Consider the following 22,710-nt stretch of genomic DNA (forward strand, 5'->3'; position numbering starts at 1 on the left):
TGCTATAGATGAGGGACAGATTGAATAAAACAGAGAATATTCTTTCATTTCTGAATTACAAATTTAAAGATTTTCGAGGAACCATGAAAAAAAAGTTAATATTTAACTCGTTTTTGTTCTTATTTTCGACTAGCGCGCATACCAAATTTCAAAATTTGCAATCAAAACCACAGAATACACCCCGAAAGTATTAGGAAAATAATTAACAACTAACTTTTAAGTATAAAAGAACAAAAATATGTTTTAGCTTTAAACTATAGAGAGACGCATGGAGAGAATAAGATCCCATTCCTAGAGTGGAAACATGTACATGGCATAACATTACAGGTAACTTGTAGGAAAACATTAATTTAACCATATCTTCAAAACGCCATGATTAAATTGTAACGTGCCTATATATACGTGCAAAGAGTTCATCTGCTTTCACTTTTTTCTCTGTGTTCTCTCTCTCTCTCTATAATATCGATCATCTAAGTATTCCACCCACGAATCTTCCAAATTCCTCCTTGAATCTTCCAATGATTTCTGTTCAGATTTATTCCATGAGTCTGTAAATGGGAAAAATAGAGGGAGAGATGGAGACTAGCTAGGCCTATCTTATTGGGAACAAACTATTTCTCATGGTCCCACATAATGATTAAAAGAGATAAATAAAATAGTTTATATTGTATAAATTGTAGGTATATTTGCATTATTTCATATTTAATTCCTTAATCTTTTGTAAGTTTTACATTTTGTGTCAGATTTAAAAAAAAATACATTGGTCTTAGTTTTAATCCCTAAATAAATAATAAATATTTTATATAATATGTGATGTCATATCTGACCAAGACTTCCTTTGATTTCTCCTTTTATGAGCATGCATTCCTTTTTTTTAAGATTCATGTGTAAGCTTTGGCTTTGCACACATAAACTAAGGAAGCTCCCAGAGTGTCGTCTCATGCAACAACTCAATCTTTTCACACGCGTTTCTTTCCTTTTTTTAAAAAATCAACATAGTTTAATAAATAAATCACACCCACTTTAGTGAAATAGTAAAGCAATAAGAGAAAAAGACACTCTGAGATGAAACATTATCACAAGCTTATGAGGAAAAATAAAGGTATTGGCTGGCACATAAAGCAAACCCCACTGGCCACAACAATTAACATACCTTTCTTCTCTCCTTAGCCCTTGTCTTTTTTTCTCTCCAAGTTTGGCATCCCCTTCTCCTTAACCACCAAGGAAGTGTTCTACTTATTGAGAAAGCCCCCCACTTGACCACATGATCCATATTTGGCTTATTTTCTCACTCAAGCAAGAACACTGAAGCATAACCAGAAACTGAGAAGTGAAGAGTGAAGAGTAAAGGGAAATGGGTGCTGATTGGGGACCAGTTATTGTGGCAGTGGCTTTGTTCATACTCTTGTCTCCTGGTTTGTTGTTCCAATTTCCAGCAAGGTTTAGGGTTGTTGAGTTTGGCAACATGAGCACTAGTGGGATTGCAATTTTGGTTCATGCCATCATATTTTTCTGCATACTTACCATCTTGATTGTAGCAATAGGCATTCACGTACACATCAACTGATCATTCCAATTTCACCTTATATAGACACCACAAATCTCCGTCAGTATGTTTACGATTACCCTTTTTTTCTTTTGCTCCTTCATGTACTAATTTCCCTTCAAAGTTTTTCATCTTCGGTACTGTGTACCAAAAACTTGTTCCGAATTGGAAAAGGAGATATAAAACTATAGGAATTATGTCTTTTGTTACTGCTTAATTTCAGTAGTCTTCGTAATGTTTGTTCTGTGTGATTTTGGTCGCATTCACTTGTATTTAGTACATCTCATGCTCTTAATTCCTAATGGGTATTTTGCTTAAGAAAATTGTGGATGCAATTTCATAGAATCTCCGAATCCAATATGTTTAGCAACTCTAAAAAATGAAAAATAACTTTACTTGCACATATGTTTAAAAATTAATAATATTAATTTTCAATTTACGCATTCAAAAAATGAATATTTATATTTTATTGATAATTTATTATCCAAATTTATAGTTGAGACCAAAAATTGTTCTTGCTTCCCGCGGATAACATCTTAAAGCAAACGGATTCTAAGTTTAACTTGGTTAATAGTATTTGCTGAACTTATTGTTCGACTTGAATGTGTCAATTGCTTTCTGCACTTAAACCAATCAACTTTTGGAATTCTAAAACTGTTTCTCATTTTGGAATTGAAAATTCCAAATTAAAAAATACATTTTATAAAAAGAAATTTAGAATAGATTTTGTGTCCTGTAAATGAAATTTTGGAATAGAACTAGAAAATTAAAATCTTATTTTAGAAAAATAATTATAAAATACAAAAAAATACATTTAAAAAAATCAAAAATCTAAATCTAAAAACATATTTTGAAAAAGAGATTTTGAAAAACTATAAAAATATTTTGGACATTTGGCGTCGAATGCAAGTCTAAATTTGTCGAATGCAGAATCAATTGTCCTTGAATGTAATAAATACTTAACAAAGTTTTTCTTGATCTTTCTAAGAAAGTTGGACCAGCCTTTGATCATAATTTTTTGTTTGAAAGTTAACATTTATCTTTTGGATATTTTTTCAACACCTCCGCAACTTCTTCCTACACCCCCGCAGTTATAGGAAAAGTTCAAATTATTTATAAACTGGAAATATTTTAGATTGAATAATTCAAAAGTATATTTCAAATTATAAAATTTTAAATTTTAAAATATTTCTAATTGTTTAATTTAAATATGTATTTCTGTATAATTCAAAAATTATTATAAATTACACAATCTTATAATATGAAAATGTATTACATAATTCATAATACATTTTTTAACTATTGAAAATCTAAAATATTCTTTAAATTCTTTAATCTAAAATATATTCTTAAAATAGATAATCAATAAATTTATAAATATATTTCAAATTTTATAATCTAAATATATTTTTAAATTATATAATCTAAAAATTTCTCGATAATTCCAAATATATTTCCAAATTCTACCAAGATCTAAAACATAAGTATTTTAATTTTTCCAATAATTTTAGCTGAGATGGAATTTTTTTTATTAAACAGTCTTTCAAATCTCTGACAAACTTTTGCAGTTTCCGGGTGGAATATGTATATTTTTTTCAATTAAACGATAAAGATGGATACCATTTGTTGAGACAAACGATTGCAATTTGTGTGTTTTAACAAGTTTTTAAGGATTGGAATGGTAATTATTTTGAATATGAATAAATCATATCTGAACAAAATTACTCATTTAATGCAGATTTTATTATAAATCTTTGAAATGCGTGGTTGATTTCTTAAGCTCACTAAAAAAATGCTAAATTTTCACATTTTAAAAAGCAGTTTGTGGCAACTAACTATTGTTATAAATTTTACTTTTAGCTATTAAAATTATTGCCACGCCATGATTCAAGAAAACATCTTAGTAGTGAAAACAACTATAATAAAAAAAAAAACAAATCCTTAACAGGAAGACTCGTTCGCCAGTTAACTCGAATTACAGTTTTTAATTTATCTATTTTCGCATGAAATCGAAATTCTTTTATTAAAGAATCTCTCACCTATCAGAGATTGTCATTTGAATTAACAGGCGAACATGTCAACCGTAAATAACATAAATCAAGTATCAATAACCCATAATAGAAAGGTTTAATTATAGATCCGATCTCTCATATTTTAATCATCTATCACAAACACATTAAACTAATACTATAAATTTGAACAAAATAACAATGTATAGTATTGGAACACAATTCCATATTAAAACAATAGTTGGACCATGTCAGGATAGGACCAGAGCTTGTCGGAATAGATACTTAAACAATTCAGAGCTAAATCTGCACTAATAAGAACACAAAATTAATCCAAATATACACACAACTATAATAAACTAATATTTTCTTATATGGACAGAGAAAAGAGATTCAACAATTACATAGTTAGTAAGATAGTCGATATTTGAGCCATTTTTACTAAAAATTGTGCTCAATATAATACTAATTATTATTTATGGAGAAAACAATAAACAATATTAAGCATACTAATTAATTATAAATTCATCCCTGAGTATATCGTGTCGATAACCTTTTAAAAAATATTTTTTCTAAAATATCTAACTAAAAATGAACTAAATTAAATTATAGTTTTTATATAAAATTAACTTCATCAAGAAAGATTAATTCATGACGAACAATCACTTATGTTTTAAAATCTTTTTAAAATGCTACTAAACATAAGTAATTGTTGGAATAATTTTGTTATTCATACATCATTAGTGAAAAAAAGAGAATTTTTATGACGTATATAGACATCGATTTAAGTAGAAGCGTCATCTAAGATAAGACAGTGACAATTTTGAAAATAAGATCAACATATAGATTATGGTTTTAATTACAATCGTCATCTATTTGAAAACATAACAAATAAACTATAGTTTGGTGGGCAATCGTCGTCTACAATGACCACTATAGACTACAATTTTTTGGACAATAATCGCTTATATCTATGTCTACCATATAGACTACAGTTATTAGGTCATAATCGTTGTCTATATGCTTTTTTATTTTTCACTCTATGCCTTTTTGTTTTTGTGCTTTGTTCTTTGTTGCTCCCATTGTTGTCTTCTCCTTGCTTCCATTACTCTCATTCCTTATAATATGTCTTTCTTATTGTTTGTTATGTTATTTTCCATACTTTTTGTGTTTTCTTTATGGATTTTTCTCCATTTTCAATGTTGAACGAGTGAGTTCCCAAGTTTGAAATTGGTGCTCATGTTCTCCTTGTCGTTGTTGTGTGTCACCTTTGAAGCTCTTTGAGCTCTTCCACAACCTTTGTTCTTTTACCACAACCTTTGTCCACCATCTTGAGTTTCCACAACTCGAAGTTGTATTGTTCTCTCTCAAAAATTTATTGACATCAAACTTGGTGACCATTTCTTTATTCTTTTGACTTTCTTTTCTTATCCCCACAAACGGTACCAATTATTGGGTTATCAACAACAAAAAAATAAGAACAAGATTGAAGAAAACATTTTAGGGTTATGTATGCTATAGGCGATGGTTTGGTACATAATTGTCGCCTGTAGTGATCTAATAGACTACGATTGTGTGACCGTAGTGTATAATTTAAAACTATAGACGATGTGTTTATAGACTATGACTCTAAAACCGTCACCTTAGACCTTTAAAAATCACTATCTAAAAGATATTTTTATAGTAGTGTATGAATTAAGTAATTATTGAAATAGAGATAACTCCATTATGGACTTTTTGTTTTATCATATCAAGAATAAAAATATTGATATGATACATTAGCTTAATCAAACACTTAATTAAGTATTAAGAATTCAAGTATGAATTAAAACACCTACATCTATAAAAATAACAAGATGAAAATTTATAAAAAATAGGAAAAAGATAAGAAGGGGAGATTAAATTGTGTTTTTAAAAATTCTTTTAAATCTTTTTGTAGAGTATCATTTGATACTTAATGGTCAAACGATATATAGTTTGTATTACGGATGATTTATCAGTGAGTTTTCAAAATATCCTTTTGAAAATACTCTCCTTCTTCAAATAGCACATGCAAAATAACATGCAATGAAATAGAATAAGGATAAAAGAATTATTCTATATTTTTATATTGATTTATCTTATAACACAAAATAACCTGTAATATAATGTGATTTATTCTTTTGAAGTTACATTTTAGATAACCCTTATAATAATTATGAAATGTGAGTTATTCCTTTAAACCACATTTATAATATTTCTAAAAAATGATTAATGCATTAAGCCACTAATTTATTTAATACATTATTATTGTAATATACAAATATAATAAATCATATAAACTATTAAAAGACTGTTTATTCAATTTTTATGAAATAATTGAATGAATGAATATATAAAATGAAATTAAATCAATATTTATAACTTGTTGTAATTAAAAATAACATAAATAAAACTTGTAAAATTTAAAAATGTAATTAAATGTGTGACTACCATAATTTATATTTAAAAACATAATTATAAACCCAAGATTAAAACCTATAGTTTAATGTTACCTAACACTACAAGAAAAAGGGATTTTAATGAAGGTTATTTAGCGAAGACTAATATAACCCTATGAATTGATTTAATTAACGGAGGTTTTTTTTAACCTTCATTAAGTTTCAAAGGTTATTCTAAAACCTCAGCAAAATAATGGAGGGTCTTTTAACCTTCGTTGAATTGCAAATGTTTATTTTAAAACCTCAGCAAAATAACGAAGGTTTTTTAAACCTTCGTTAAATTCCAAAGGTTTATTCTAACACCTCATCAAAATAATGAAGGTTTTTTTACCCTTCGTTAAATTTCAAAAGTTTATTCTAAAACCTCAGCAAATTAACAGAAGTCTTTTTAACCTTTGTTAAGTTTCAAAGGTTTATTCTAAAACCTCAACAAGATAACAGAGGTTTTTTTAACCTTCATTAAATTCCAAAGATTTATTGTAGAACCTCAATAAAACACTCAAGATTTTTCAAAATTCAATAAATAAATATAATTAAATCTATTTATAAATAAATAATTAAAAATTATATAGTTTTATTATATTTTATAACTAAAATTTTGAAAGCGTAATACATTACAAATAAGTATTCTAAAGTTTCAAAAAATTATTTAAAAAATTTAGCAAAATAATCTTGAATAATAAGTATTTCAACTACTAATATTAGATAATAAGTATTTCAACGGTGCATATTTTTTATGATTGATGGTAGTTGGTTTATATAATTCCTATTTTATTTTTTTGTTACGAGCTCATACTTCAGAAAACTTGATTTATTTTGTTTTAACTTTTGATGTACGTATATTTTTTATGTGCTATTTTAGTTATAATTGTTAATATTTAATTCTCATAATTTTGAAATGTTTTAAATTAAGGATTTTATTTTAAAATGCATCCAATAATTAATTCAGTGTGAAAGTCAGAAGTAATAAAATTAATTTATCCTCACAATATGTTCTTGCAATCTTTGAAACCCACGTAGCTAGGAATACACATGGCTTTGAAATCTACATCTGACAGATAATGCAATTATTTAGGATATATAAAGAAATGATAAACATAATTTGTTGCCGAGCTAGGTAACGATGGCTTGTGACCCTAGTTGGGTCAGTAAGGTGATGGAAGAAGCAATATTGGAGTAAGAAGAAGATAATGCCTTATTTAGTGTTTCTTCTCCTTAGATATAATAGATATAAGTGTGGCTGAATTGTGATTCTTTGCTCTGACTATCGTCGACAACCATTGAGTCTAGGCTGGAGAGTAGTGTGTCTATGGTGGAAGAGAGAAGTCAGAAAGATAGTTAGAGATGGTCGAAAATGGGGTTGAAGGTTTTTTCAAAAGGCAAGTCATTTTGCGAAAATTTTGAAACTCATGGTATTTAACGGAGGTTTTTAAACCCATGGTATTTTACGAAGTTTTTTTAAATCCATGGTATTTTACGGAGGTTTTTAAACCCATGGTATTTAATGGAGATTTTTAAACCCAAGGTATTTTACAGAAGTTTTGAAACTCACGTTATTTTACAGAGGTTCCTAAACTCATAGTATTTAACAGGAGTTCTGAAAGACTTTTTCTGAGGTTTAAAAAAACCCCGGGGAACACGTTTCCCAAGGATGGTTTAGCGAGGAAAACTGTAACCCTGAATAAATGAATTAATAGAAGTTTTAACCCTAAATAATGTAAAAATAAACCTCCATTAAAACCATTTTTTCTTGTAGTGTACTTTCAAAATTAAAAGAAATTACAACTTATAACTAACAAAAGTATTTAATTTATGTCTACATTCTTTGCATTCTTTTCTTCAAATGATCTTCAAACTTCATCTTGCATAAGGGTAAAACAAATATCAAGTCGTAAATATAATATTTATTCTTTACTTTCAACTTTAATATATATGTTATTTAAGACTTTAATTAAAAATAAATAAATTTCTTTCATTCAATTAAACTCATGAAAAGATTTCAATTATGATGTTGGTAACATGCACAAGGTTAAAAAGGTACATTGGAATATGTATAAAGTAATTCATCATAAATTTTAAAAAAATAAACTAATCACTATATTAAACAATAATTACTCAAAAATATTACTTAATAATTTTTATTATATGTCCACCCACATTATTCTCAACTTGTACTTAATAATTTGTACTAATACATTATTATTATAATATAAAAATATAATAAATAATATAAACTATTAAAAGATTGTTTATTCAATTTTTATGAAATAATTGAATAAATAAATATATGAAATTAAATTAAATCAATATTTATAAATTGTTGTAATTGAAAATAACATAAACAAAACTTGTAACATTTAAAAATGTAATTAAATATATGACTACCATAATTTAGATTTGAAAACATTATACAACCAAAGATTAAAACCTATAGTTTAATGTCATCTAGTAAACTTTCAAAATTAAAAGAAATTACAACTTATAACTAACAAAAGTATTTAATTTATTTCTATATTTTGTGCATTCTTTTCTCCAAATTTCTCCAAATCATCTTCAAACTTCATCTTACTAAAAGATAAAAACAAAAACTATCAAGTCGTAAATATAATATTTGTTCTTTATTTTCAACTTTAATATATATGTTATTTAAGACTTTAATTAAAAAAGATTCACTGTGAAAAAACTTCAATTATGATATTAGTAACATGCACAAGGTTAAAAAGCTGCATGAGAATACGTATAACATAATTCATCATAGATTTAAAAAAAACTAATCATTATATTAAACAATAATTACTTGAAGATATTATTTAATAATTTTATTACATGTTCACTCACCATTATTCTTAAGTTGTTGCCTTAAACCTAATAAACCAAATCGAAAGAAATATAAAATAATATTTTGTCTTTAAAACACATCATGTCTCATCCAACTATTGAAGTCATCTACAAATAAAACATCGTTTCACCTTCTAATTATCCAATTTCAATGAAAGAATAAAAAAAAACTCTAATGAGCATAATTATATTCATGCTTTAAGGTTTTAATAATAGATCTTTTCAAATAATAAATAAATTTATTATTTTAATTGACATTAATGTAATTGAATTTATATATAATTTCTTTCTCTTAAAGGCGAGGATCTCGTATTTTTTTCTTTGAAACTAAGAGACTCATAGCCTTCTCTTTCGCCCATTCTTCTACTTGGAAGTGAAGATGATCTATCTCGAATGCCTCGCTCTAAGTCGAACCATCTCTTGCTAAGAGGTTGCAAGTTGCTTCACCTTTTTCTATTAAATTAATAGAAGAGTATTAGATCAGTAATTAGTCGATTGAGTTATAACCATCACATTGTGGAAGAATCCTTGCATGTCTTTGTAGTGTGGGGGCAAATCTTGTTTCTCCAACATCTTCGCATCTCCTTCCAGATAGGAATGGCTTGGGAGTAAAGGCTCGGATTTTCAAAAGGCGACCCTTAAATGTCCAGAGACTAAATCTGCTAACACTATTTAACAAAGCTCACAACTGACAAGACAAAAATTTAAACTCAACAAAAATATGTTTGAGGTCAAAACTATCCTAAAGTTTATGCATAATGCATGTAAATCGCATAAAAAAAACCTAGTTGTTAACAACATTCATTATTATAAGTACTTCCTTATAAAAGGAGTTCAGAAGAATATGGAGGTCGAGCTTAATAAAAACGATATAAAAAAAATTGTCCTCAACATCATTTAGACTCATTCTTGCAAACAAGCTCATCTAGTTCACAATTTTGAACCATCATGCCTTTTTCCACGGTCTTGCTAATCGCTTGAAAATTGCGAAAAGCCTAACATTATTAAAAGAAGTATACTCCGACATCTCCTTACGAAGTTCCATTTGACCTAAGAGTAGGACACATCATAAACGGCCATGGATAGAAAATAAGAACTCTATACTCAAAATCTCAAGTAAAACCCATAAAAGACCAACAAAAACGAAAGATAATCTCAAGCAAAACAAAAACCCATAAAAACCAACAAAAATGAAAGACAAACTTTAGAAGCGCAAAACGAAAACCCAAAAAGGAGTAGAAAAAACGAAAAGGGTAATTTCATAAAGAAAACGAAAATCCAGAAGAGTACGAACACCAAGTGAAGCAAGAAATGAAACTCAAAGGAAGATTGCTCCAAAAGAAGAAAGAGAAGAGATGGGAACAAAAATAAACCGCTTGAATCGACATTATATGAATCTTACGCCATACAGTTTGACAACTCTCGTGAAAGTGATATTTGGAAACTTTTACAATTTGTTTCTAGAACACTTCTCCAGTCCCTGAACGATTGAGTGCATTTTCAAGGGATTTCTCATAATAATGTAAGTTGAGTTAGTTTATAGAACGCTCTTCTTTTAATATGTTCTTCAGGCCTTTTCATTCTATTCGGCTCAAGTTGAGGATTATGAATTGTTACAAATCAGCCTTTGATCGATTGAGTGTATATTAAAAGAATACCTCATAATAGTGTAAGTTGGGTGTTAAAAAAGACGTAAGTATTAAGTAAGACCAACACACCTTTTAAGCAACAAAGTATGTCAATAAGGACTAACAAATTTAGTACAGTTAGCGAAAATAATGTTTTGTTACCGAAATTGAGAGTAACCAAAAAGTTGATTGAGTTAGAAAAGACACTTGAACTCATTCAAATAAATCATTTACTTTGAACTAGATCAATAACCAAATTACACATATCAAATTTTTCTGTCACATAATTCTCATGTAAAAAAAAAAAATTTAAATAATTAATTATGATTCTATTTGGACCAATTTCAAAGTCTTAAATCAGACATCAAACCATTTCGTTCCATTTAAAAAAATTAAATTCATCTAATTTATTTAATCGGCTATTGATTTTATTTTTATTTTTTATATCAATTAGTTTTAAACACCCTTATTAACACGTCAAAGACCCCACAAGTGCAAATTTAAAAATAATTCATGATAGCTTGGATATATGATCTTTCATCAACAACCCCGAAGCTCCTACACAACAGCTGTGATTAAAATCCACAAATCACAATGTGTGTTTACCCTGTTATACAAAATGGCCACAAGAGAATTTGGTTATTTCAACTTTCCCTTGTTCACACCAAAGCCACAGCTTAATACGACTTTAATGTGATTATACATTCTTCAAAACCAATATTATACCTGATTTGATTCACTCTGAGATATTTATGAAATATTAGCTAAAACCTTTTTAAATAAAGGTTTATATACATAGTTCATATATACATGTATACTTATATACTTAATTTCCCGTCAATGAATTGATACTCAATAAAAAATTAACTTTGTTTAGGCAATTTAAAATAATGTTGCATCAGGTAAAAACATCATATTGCTTTAACTACAGTTATGGGCACAACTCACCTAAAATACCCTTCTCATCCAGAACAAAATCCAGCTTTTGGATCCAGAAAGCACTTGAAAAGGAAGTTAATTAGTTCAAACGAAAACATCACTTATACTAAGCCCATCAAAGCGAACCACCAAAAAACTGTCAGATCTATGCATTTTCCATAGCGAAAAGGAAAAATCTTTGCTTTTTTATTTGCATACATAGGTAACAACAACAATAAAGCAAAAGGCAGAACAGCCAGTTACAACAATGGTATTTCTTTTCTCAGTAAACAAATATTATACCTTGAAGGAGGAAGGGAACCCAGATCACGGCAACCGGCTCAGCCGGTGTATATGTGAACTTTAACAGCCAAGATTAGGATCGAGTAGAGTGCGAAGAAGATGAGTGTGTGGATGAAAATAGCTTTGCCGTTGGTCTTCATGCTCCCGAACTCAAGTTGCTTCCCGTTTCCCGGAAAGGAAAAAAGCAACCCCGGTTGAAGCAGCACGAACAGCACCACCCCGATTAACACCGGTGCCCAATCAGACATTTTCCCAGAAAATCAGAAAAGAACGCGAATCTTTCCGACCCAGAAAAGAAAAATGTGGCTGTCGGTGGAGAAAGGAGAAAAGAGAAAAGGCGGTGGCTTTAGGGTGGTGCTTGGAAAATAATGAAGAGTAATGAGGAAATCACCGAAAGCGACGCTTGGGAACTGGGAAGCACAAGTAAAGGATTGCGGGGTGAGTTTTTGTTTTTGCCTCATTCATAGGTGGCTATGCTTGTCTGTACCCGATACTAGGAAATTGGTTTTGGTTTAACGTTAACTTTTTGAATACGTTTAGATATCCGGATCCGGATTTTATCGGGTTTGGTTTGGTGGACCCAGCAGTAGATGTGATGAAACCGCTCTTGCCCCACTCATCCTTTCTAATATATGTGGTTATGACTTCTAATCATTCAATAATTATATTTTTGTTTTATTATTTATGTTTAAATTTTTTATATTAATAGGAGGTCATGGATTATTTTATAAACTTCTAATCTTTTTTTAGTTTTATTATATCAATCACTTTTAATATTTTTTACAATTTTTATACCAAAATAAACATTTTAATTAATACGTGATATGATGATTAATAGAAAACATTCTTATTATTTTACTTTTATGATTCGGGATTTTTTGAAGTATAAATTTATAATTTTATGTCATGCTAATAATATATTTTATTGGATTTATTTTTATAATGAAAATTACTTTATAATCAATAGTTACTTTAGATTTTTTTATTTAATATTTTAAATTAAATTAACATTTTTATTCTGTAATTAGAAACAAGCAACTCTACTTCTTTGTTTGAATTAGGAAGTATATTAGTATATTTGAAGGAGAAGATTTGAGATGATTTGAAGAGAAAATGTGAAAAAAATGATATTGTTTGGATTAAAGTAAATAGAGTAGAAAGTATAGGAAAAATTTAAGAAAGTTTGTGAATGATATGATAGGTTTGATTGTAATTATACTTTTTTAATTGATAGAAATGTAAATTTACAAATTTACCCTAATATGTAAAAATTGTTAAAAGATTATTTTGATATTTATAAATTATAATTATTTTTAATTAAAATATTATTTTTATTGAAATATTATTTTCGATAATGTATTAGAGCTAATTTTAGAAAAATTCAAAATGATATAAAATTTGATAAAAAAAATTTAAATATTTATAATTTTAAATATTTGATAAAAAATTATTTTTATATTAAATAAATTATTTTTATTTCTTTATGTTTATATTAAGATTATAAATTTATAGTTCATTTTAATAAATAAAACACATATGAAAAGACACATAAATTATCTACGTACACCTACTACTGATATGTTGTGAAGAAAACATACCTAACATAATAGTTATATATAATAAATTTATAAATGTTATACAAAATTATAACATAGAAGAAAACAAAACTTTATGTTTACCGTATCATGGTTTTCCAATAATAAATTCCAAGATATCAAATAAAAAATAGTATTCAAGATCTTTCATTTTCCCTATCATTTAAAAGTATAATCTTTTAGTATTTGACAATTTATATGTATTTTCATTTTTTAATATTTACAACGACTGTATCCACATTTTTAAATACTTTTTATCATAAAAAATACATATATACCTACATTGTATTTTAAAAATTAGAATACACAAACATGTCAAATATTAAAATATGCATATACATATAAATTTATGGTAAAATTACACAATGTCAACAAATGCGTTTTTGTTAATAATAATTATTATTATTAATTATTGAAATTAGAGATTAAAGAAATAACAAATAACATAATTATTTACTATTCTAGACTATTTTTTTATACATTATATGTTCATTTCTTAGGATAAACCTATTGGAGGGAAATAAAGAAAAGATTTATTTTAAAAACAAATTGTATTTTTAAAATAATTAATTATAAACATATAAATTTTAAGATAATTACTTTTGGTACAAATAATTATATTAATATATTAATATAGTTAATAATGAAAGAGATATACAAAACTATTTATAATATGTATGTTTTTTCAGATTTTTAATATTTATAAATATAATTATCAATAATATTTATATATATATATATATATTAATTATAAAAGTGAATTAAATCATTTATATTCTTCTCGGTAATGCTTATAAATATATCAACTATAATCTTTTATTATTTAAACGTTATAATTTAAAATTAATCTTAAAATATGATCACTAAATATATAAAACAACACTTCAATAATATTTACAAATAGAAAGGTTTCAAAATTTTATGGAAGATAAAACTATGCAAGAAAATAAATAATAATATTAGCAAAAATAAATATTTCAAGAATTATAATGAATTGTAGAAATAATATATATACCAAATGTATAATAGATATCAAGCTCATCCACTATTATAGAAGGTTAAGATATTTAAAAGTTGCAAATTAAAAAAGTAACTATATTCTGAAAATCATTCCCATTTGATAACCCATTTGTCTTTGATCCAAATCTAAAATGAAAAAAAGAATCTCAACAAAAAATTATTAAAAGAAAGTACTTAAAAACATCATATTAAAGAAATTGTCACTAACATGTATTTTGATTATGTACGTGACCCTATAATATCAAAACTATTGTATATAAAATAAGGACGTATCACTTCCATCATTGATGCTTGGCACATTAGACACTTTCTTCTACTTTGGTGCAAATCATTTGCACATCTTGAACATGTTTCACATCGGCAAGACAAATACAAATCAATATGTAAGTGATTTACATCATGTACAAACAAAATTACTAATTTGTAAAAAGTAAGACTCATCAACAAAGGTGGAAACTTAAAGAGATGAATATACAATGAAATCAACCTTTCACATTTTTTCGTAATCACCAATAAAGAGAAGCACTCACCATATGCCTTCAATAGCGACATTGAAAGTTGTCATGCAAGTACTTGACTCAAGTCATAAACATTTAGAGTAACCCTCTGACCCTCCTGAAGCCAAATATCAAATTTTAGATGTTAGAAATTATGAAAACAAACACATTCCAAAACACCACTAATACCATGTACTAATGGCAAAGTTCATATATTTTAGAAAACAATTAACATTGTCATCTCTCTTTGTTGCTTTCAATGACATCTGAAATCACATGAGCGAATATACAATCATTAGAAAAAAAAATGTCAAATATCAAAATAAGTAAAAATTATAGATTATTATAGTTTAAAAAAAGTAAAAAAAATAGGGCCACCCAACTTGGTAGACAAAATCAACTCATTGGTCCCTTTCTGAATCTGCCTTTGGTTTTAACACAAAATAAAATTTAGCTGTAAAATTTAATAAATAGAAAATTGAAAATAAATACTACATTGACATTTATAAAATTTAAATGACACATAAAAGAAAATATTGAAGCATAACATATGAATTCTCGGTGAGTGATATTGGTGGGTGCTAGAAGAGATTTGAGAGAAGAAGTCGCCGAAGATTCCTCGATTGGCCAACGAAATGAATGAATCGTCCTATTTTTTCTTTGTGCCTATATGGGAGATTTAAAAACAAAGAAACCACAATGGCAGGTGATAATAAAGTAAAACACCTTACATGAATGTCTCTCCCTGTAGTGGAATAATCTATCTAATACTCGGAAGATGATGTGGGTGGGGACCATCTTCCAGATTAAAGTTTTCTTTCTCTATGCAAACTTGGATTGATGCCGTTTGAATAATTTTTTAAATATCCCAAACAATATATCATTTTTGTACAACAATTTCATTTGATGGTAAAAGTGGTGATGTTTCAATCCTTGGTTTCCATCAAATGACTCTGGAGGTTTTTGGTGGGTTCGACCATCTGAATCTTGTTCTTGTTATTGTATTCGAGAGTGAGACTATATGTGCAAAAGAAAACTTAGTGAAAGACACAACAAATAGCTTTAATTTTTTATTTAATAGAGAAGAAAATCAGTTTAAAACAAAAAAAAAGTAACGTATCAATCTCTCCACTCTCATTTAATTTTTAATTTTTTATTTAATAGAGAAGAAGATTCGTTTAAAACAAAAAAGTAACTACCATCTCTCAGTTAAGTAACAACAAATAAAATAAAATATTATTTGAAAATTAAAAAACTGTTTTATTAACTTCTAAAATTATAAAATGTCCAAATAACCAAAATAAATTAATAAAATAAAATATAAAGTAAGGATGAAATTGGAAAAGAATTTAGAGCAGTTAAAGTGAGGAATCCCCTTTATATATAGGTATAGATACATAACTCACCTCCTCTCCCTTCCCATATTTATCATCCCTCTCATATTTATTATTTTATTAACTCATCATCCACCACAATTGAAGAAGAATCTGTGCTCAAATGCTATTTAAAATAATTTCTAATTAATGCATCAAAATTCAGCTTATTCTTTTTCTTTTATTTTTAATAAACCCTCTCTTTGTTAGCTCTCCCACTGCTACCTCACAAGTAAAGCTAAAGAATAAAAGGAACATAAGAAAGAGAAATGCCAAAGTTTAAAAAGTTCTTTCAGGAAAAAAAAAACTCCATTTAGTGCATGTGTGTGTTTTTATGTGTGGTTGGCCATTGGTATTCTGCTTTTGTAGCTTCTTTTTCTTTCATGTTTCTTTTAATTTTGTTTTGTCCAACCCCCATGAATAGTGGCATAAAGAGGGGACAATAAAGAAATCATGCTTGTCATTGGGCACTAAATGGACAATGATATGCTTCATCTTCATCCTCACTTTACTAACCCTGTTTATTGCAATTCAATACAAATGAAATTCCATTTTTATTATTTATAGCAACTATTCTCTAGAAAAAGCCTCGTGGGATTGTTGACCACCAAAGAAAACGATGCCTTTCTTATCCAGAAAAAGCCACAAAGAGGCCCGGATAAAAAGGAGGCAGAATATGTTAAAGTGAATGAATGATTGATTATTTTTATGCCAAACTTTATAGGATTCCAATTCCCTTTGAGGGATAGAACGCAACATTAGTTTAGTGCTTTTGATATTTTCTCTAGCATCTATTCTTCTACTTCCTCTTATTTCTTTCAAGCTTTGGCAGCGATTGATTGAAGTCTGCAATGAACAATTGGGCTCCTCCCCTCATAGCTGCAGCATTATTTTGGCTATTGTCCCCAGGAATGATCTTTCAGTTGCCGGGGAAGAATGCACCCTTTGAGTTTATGAACATGAAGACCACTGTTGCATCCATCTTTGTGCACACTGTAATTTATGGTTTGCTGCTCATGTTGTTCTTCGTTGTTCTTAGTCTCCATCTGTATATTTAATCCGCAGCAAAGGATATTGGAACTAAACTTATCTACTGCTTTGTCTTTTGAACTGTCTTGTGCTCTCTTCTTATATAAACGATGATCATCATATGTATGTGCCCCTTTTGAATTATTTACACTGGATTTGTCTTCTTAGTTGGTTACTAAGACTTTCATGAGTAATCTGCTACTTGTGTATTATTGGAAAGTGTTGTGTAAATTATCCATAGTTATTTATGTTCGTAGAGCATTTCATGATGTTATTATACCAACTGTGCTGAAAATGGAATAGATGCATCTCCAAGTGAGAACTCATTGTAATGTTACTTTCACGGGATTTTCCTATATTATGTTTCCTTACCTTGTGTTTGATAGTGAATTTCACAATTTTTAAGAAATTCAAGTAGACAAAATTTAAATTAATATAATTTTAAATTGTTTTATTTTTCAATATTTTGTTTGGATAAGATAATTTAAATTTAATGATTTTTTTAATTTGCATGAAGTATTTCACCAACAAATTGAAAAATATATTTAAATATCAAATAATTATTAAAAATTTAAAAATATTAATATTGATATGCTTTTGCAGTAGATTTTGATTGATGTTCTTTTTTTATCAATGTTCTTTAAGATATTTTTATTTTATATTTACAAAAATTTTCTTGTTTTCGGTTTAGGGTTTAGGGTTTAGGGTTTACGGTTTAGGGTTTAAGTTATGAAATGTTAGATAAAGAGAAACTTAAGCACTTAGTTAGGCTCATGCAAAGTTGGGCCGAATCAACCTAGGTTAGAGTCAAGCCAAGTTGATCCAAATTCAGGTCGAGTCAATTTAGGCTTAAGTTGAGTCGAGTAGGTCTAGACCCAGGTTGGGTTGAGTTATCCCGAACTTAAGTTAAGTCGCGTTTGCTGGAACCTAGGTTGAACGGAGTCAATCAGGCCAACATTGAGTCGAATCAATTGATTCGAGGTCAAACTGAGTCGACCTAGGCCTAGGTTGAGCTAAGTCAGCATGGGGCATGTCCATTTGAGTCAACCCAGACCTAGATCGAAATGAGTCGGGGTAAGCCCATATTCAGTTGAGTTGAGGTAGGTTTGCATTCACTCTTGTCAAGACCGACCCATGTTTAGTCGAGTTGGACTAGGCCTAGGTCAGTCCTAATTCGATGAAGACCTAGCTCAATTAAGACCAGGTCAAGCCGAGTGGAGTCGAGTTTGCCCATGCCCAAGTTGAGTCGAGTCAACCTGACCAAGATCAATCTGAGTCAGCCTAGACTTAGGTCGAACCTAGTTAGACTAAGCCCACATTCACTCGAGTCAAGTTAGGTCCATGTTCATTCGAGTCGAGGCCGACCCACATTCAGTCGAGTTGGGTTAGGCCCAGGTGGGTCCTAGTCTGATCAAGACCAAATCATGCTTAGCCCAATCATGATCAGGTCAAGTCAAGTCTGGTTGAAATGAGTCGAAGTCGGCTTATGTCGAGTCGAGTTGACCTAGGCTCGTTCGAGGGAAGTTGGCCCAAGCCTTGGTCTAGCTGAGTCCACTCGAGTCCTAGTCAAGTCGAGTCAGGACGAGATCGTGTTTAGCCGAGTTGGGCTAAGCCCATATTGAGTTAAGTTCGATTAGGTCCTGCTTGAGTCGGGTCCAAGTCGAGTTGGACCTAGGTGGGACCGAAACAAATCAGGACAAGTTTTACCAAGTTGAGTTGGACTCGTGTTGGGTCAAGACATCTGGTCGGACCATGTCAAACTAAGTTGGGTCGGTCCCATGTAATGTTGAGTTGAGTCAACCTGAATCCAAGTAAAATTGAACCAGCCCAGGCCCACCAAAACTACAAAGATCAAAATAAATATTTTAGAATACAAAAAATTTCAAATCCTTACTTTTTTTTAGGTGAAATTTAAAATTCTTCAATTTTAAATAAATCAATCACTCTAATAAATTTAAAAGTTTTATTTTCTTTCAAAATTTATCACCCAAATAACATATTTTAAAACATTTCAAATATTTTAAAAAAATGAATTATTCTCTTAAACTATCCTATTCATCTATATTGTACATGATTTGAATCAATACCATTCATTTTCTCCCATCTCTCTTTGTCTCTCTCTCATCAGTGATGATTAATTTATCCTTTAGGTTGGATTTGGATGAACAAAAATTATGTAAAATTAAGGTGTGAAGAATGAAGTAAAAAGTTTGACACACGCTAAAGGAAAGAAATGGCATTTGCTTGCCTATTCCCCGTTCCTACGGTCTTTTATTTAATATTTAAAGTTTTGGTTAATAGCAGAAAAATTGCAAACAAGCATTAAGTTTGCAGTAATTTTTTTTCTTAAATTACACTTTGAATTTAGCTTTTTCAAAAATACAAATGGTCATTGATAACTAAAGGAGTTTTTTTTAAGCAATGATATGGAATTATTTCACTGATTTTTCTTTATTCGTCTCAAAGTATACTTAATAAATACTGAGGGTTTTGCTTGATGATGTGAAAAGAAATGAAGAAAATAAAAGTTGAAGAAAAATAAATTTATATAAAGAAAAATAGATTAAAAATAAAATTGAATTCTGAGTTGCTTCACCATAGTAAAATCTAGAAGAAATAAAATTAAAAATACTTGATTTATATGGTGTGTGTGTTTGTGCTTGCGTGTGCTTGTGTGTGAGTAGAAATAATACCTTAGATACCAATATTTTTTTACTTTATAAAATAGTATCTAACTTAGTCAATATAATGACTAATTTTTTTTTTCTAAACTAGTTGCTATTTAATGATTTTCTTGTAGTGATATAGGCAGCTCTAAAATTTAGACTTTAATTTGATATTGAAATATTGTTAATTTCTTCTAGCCTTTCTCTCTTAAGTCTCAATCCTTTTGCTAACACTATTGAAAGAAAGTGATTTAGCCTTAGGAAACCACTTGAAATTGGCCTAACATCTTCAGGTCAAACTTAATTCCTACTGCATTGTATTCCACGGATTAATTCATCCATTCAACATCAATTTCTGTTGTACATTTCTTTTAATTCTTCAAGCAAATTGAAGAACAAGCATGGAGTTAAGGAATTTTCCATCATGCATCTCATAGTTGTACTATTGATTGAGATGAAGAATAATTTCTAGATAAAAGATGGTTTAGTATTGGAACTAAATTCATCTCAATTTCATAATAAAACTCAGGAGAGATATGTAATGAAAACATGTAGACGCTCTATCAGAAATTGTCTATTATGAAAATATGTTTTTTATTTATTTTAAAATAATGATGTAAACACAGTTAAAACTAAAATATTATCCTATATGCAAAAATAATGTTGATGATGCAAATGCTAATGCAAGGGTTTGATGAAGAACAAAAAAAAATGCAGAAAAATAGAACTTTACAGATAAATAAGAAAACTGGGCACCATATTCGAAATGAATTCCTTAACAATGACACCAAATTTGATAGTTGTCATTTTGCGATCAAATTAAAAGAAACTACAGTTCTAGTGCAAAGACTGTCTAAAAAAGTGGTTAGATGACCCTAAGTCATCTCCTAACGAGTCCAATAGTGAGTCCAATGAATAGAATTCAAAACCTATCTATAATCAACAAAAAATAGCATTAACAGTAAAGTAAAGATGAGTTTGTGTTTGTTTATTAAGAAAATATAAGAGACGTTGTAAGATGAATGAAAAGTAGGTGATTATCATGTTCTTCCACCATGAAATCTTCGTGGATTATCTAGAGATTATCATCATTTAATTCTAACATTGGGTTAAACTAAATCAAACATGCATTAATCAAATTCAACTGAATCTTATCAACAAAGCATGTGTGTACTAATGTATTCAATACACCAGTTGTACTACTTTACAAAGAGTTCAAAAAGGTTTTCTTCCATCATCTTGTTCAGTGAAGGACTCAAGATTGTGCTGGGAAACTAGAAACCCAGTTTGAGTTTCTCTGGTTTCTGTTCCAGGTGTTTTCATTTATTTAATACTTTCTTTTCTTGTAATTAAATTGTATTACAATGAAAGATAGGGTTTCTATAGTGTTGTAAATTGTAATAGGGTGTTTCACGGGTTGAATTGATTTTGTAGGGTTCAAGATTGTTGTTCTTTGTACAAGTTTGTGTTGTTCTTAGTGAAAATCATTTCAGTGTGAAGTGGTAACTGGATGTAGCTCTTGAACAAAAGTGAACCAATATAAAAATCTTGGTGTTCTTTGTTTTTGTCTTTTCTAAATTTTAATTTGACTGCATATTAATCTGCCTTTGCATTTTAATCAATTGTTTTCGTAAAAGAATTAGTTATATTTTTCTCTAATACATTTTGTTAAAATTTGAATAAGTTGTTTTCTTGAAATAATTGGTTTATGTTTCTAACAATTTTTTTGATAAAAATTTTGTCATTTGCTTTAATAAACAATCAACTAAATTATATTATTTTCAAGATAAGCTGAAATTTGCAAAAATCTTTACGTGTCAATTCACCCCACCCCTCTTAAACTTGGCATGCTTTTAATTCAACAGTCCATCCGTCCGAGGATGATAGGCAATAGACAATTGAACTTGCACACCTTGAAAAGGCATTAAATCCTTCTAGAACTAACTCACAAAAAATGCATCATATCACTTGTAATAGAGTTAGGGAAATGATGCAGTTTGAACACATTATCAAGGAAACATTGTGATGCTTTAGCAAAAGAATAAGGGCGGCTTAAGGTCATAAAGTGGATTGGCTTGCTCAACCTATCCACAACCACGTAAATAACATTTTTACCATGTGAAAAACACAATCCTTCTAAAGTCCATTGTGATATGTTGTCAAATTCTTCCAGATATTGGTAAAGGTTGCAAAAGTTCTAGAGAAGCAAATTCATCATATTTACACCTTTGACATATTTCACACCTCATAACAAAATATTTTACATCTTTTGTCACTCCCTTACAATAAATAATATCTTGCAAGAGTAGCATTTCTACCTGAATGGCCACCAACAGTCGTAGAATGTAAACAGAGAAGAATGTCCCTTCTTAAATCCTTATCTTTGCCTACAACTAATCAACCTTTTTTTCACATAATACCTTGTTGCCAAGTATAATGTCTATGAGTGGTTGCATTAGATTGTATATCTCGTATGAGTTGTTGTAAGAGGGTGTTCTGTTGCCATGACAATTTAATTTAGTCCATTAAATCATTGTCATGAGTGAGTGTAGTGATAACATTACTTTCCACTGTATCCTTTCTAGATAATGTATCAACAACCACATTTGTGTGACTTTATTTGAATTCAATGGAAAAATCAAATTCCATGAGCTTGACCAACCATTTTTGCTAGAAGGGTGTGGTCAATCTTTGACTCAATATATACTGAAGACTTATATAATTTGTCTTTATTATGAAGTGTGAATTAAGAATTAAGCAAATGATGTCTCCATTTTTGTACAACAAAAACTACTACTAACAATTATT

The 22,710-nt window shown here is 28.8% G+C and overlaps 3 protein-coding genes across 3 annotated transcripts; 2 read left to right on the forward strand and 1 right to left on the reverse strand.

Annotated features, from left to right (window-relative positions):
- Positions 1 to 1,124: 1,124 nt before the first annotated feature.
- Positions 1,125 to 1,763, forward strand: LOC137813676 (DUF3339-domain containing protein). Its single transcript, XM_068616056.2, has one exon. The coding sequence runs from the start codon at positions 1,355 to 1,357 to the stop codon at positions 1,565 to 1,567; it is 213 nt and encodes a 70-aa protein (XP_068472157.1). The 5' UTR covers positions 1,125 to 1,354; the 3' UTR covers positions 1,568 to 1,763.
- Positions 1,764 to 11,592: 9,829 nt separating this feature from the next.
- Positions 11,593 to 12,220, reverse strand: LOC150029551 (uncharacterized). Its single transcript, XM_090300896.1, has one exon. It carries the CDS (start codon positions 11,968 to 11,970, stop codon positions 11,761 to 11,763), a length of 210 nt encoding a protein of 69 aa, XP_090157022.1. The 5' UTR covers positions 11,971 to 12,220; the 3' UTR covers positions 11,593 to 11,760.
- Positions 12,221 to 16,912: 4,692 nt separating this feature from the next.
- LOC137813677 (DUF3339-domain containing protein) lies at positions 16,913 to 17,403 on the forward strand. The gene has a single exon (XM_068616057.2). It carries the CDS (start codon positions 17,059 to 17,061, stop codon positions 17,263 to 17,265), a length of 207 nt encoding a protein of 68 aa, XP_068472158.1. The 5' UTR covers positions 16,913 to 17,058; the 3' UTR covers positions 17,266 to 17,403.
- The last annotated feature ends 5,307 nt before the right edge of the window (positions 17,404 to 22,710 follow it).

Source organism: Phaseolus vulgaris, chromosome 1 (genome assembly GCF_051622355.1).
Source record: "Phaseolus vulgaris cultivar YP4 chromosome 1, ASM5162235v1, whole genome shotgun sequence".
Classification (NCBI taxonomy): Eukaryota; Viridiplantae; Streptophyta; class Magnoliopsida; order Fabales; family Fabaceae; genus Phaseolus; species Phaseolus vulgaris.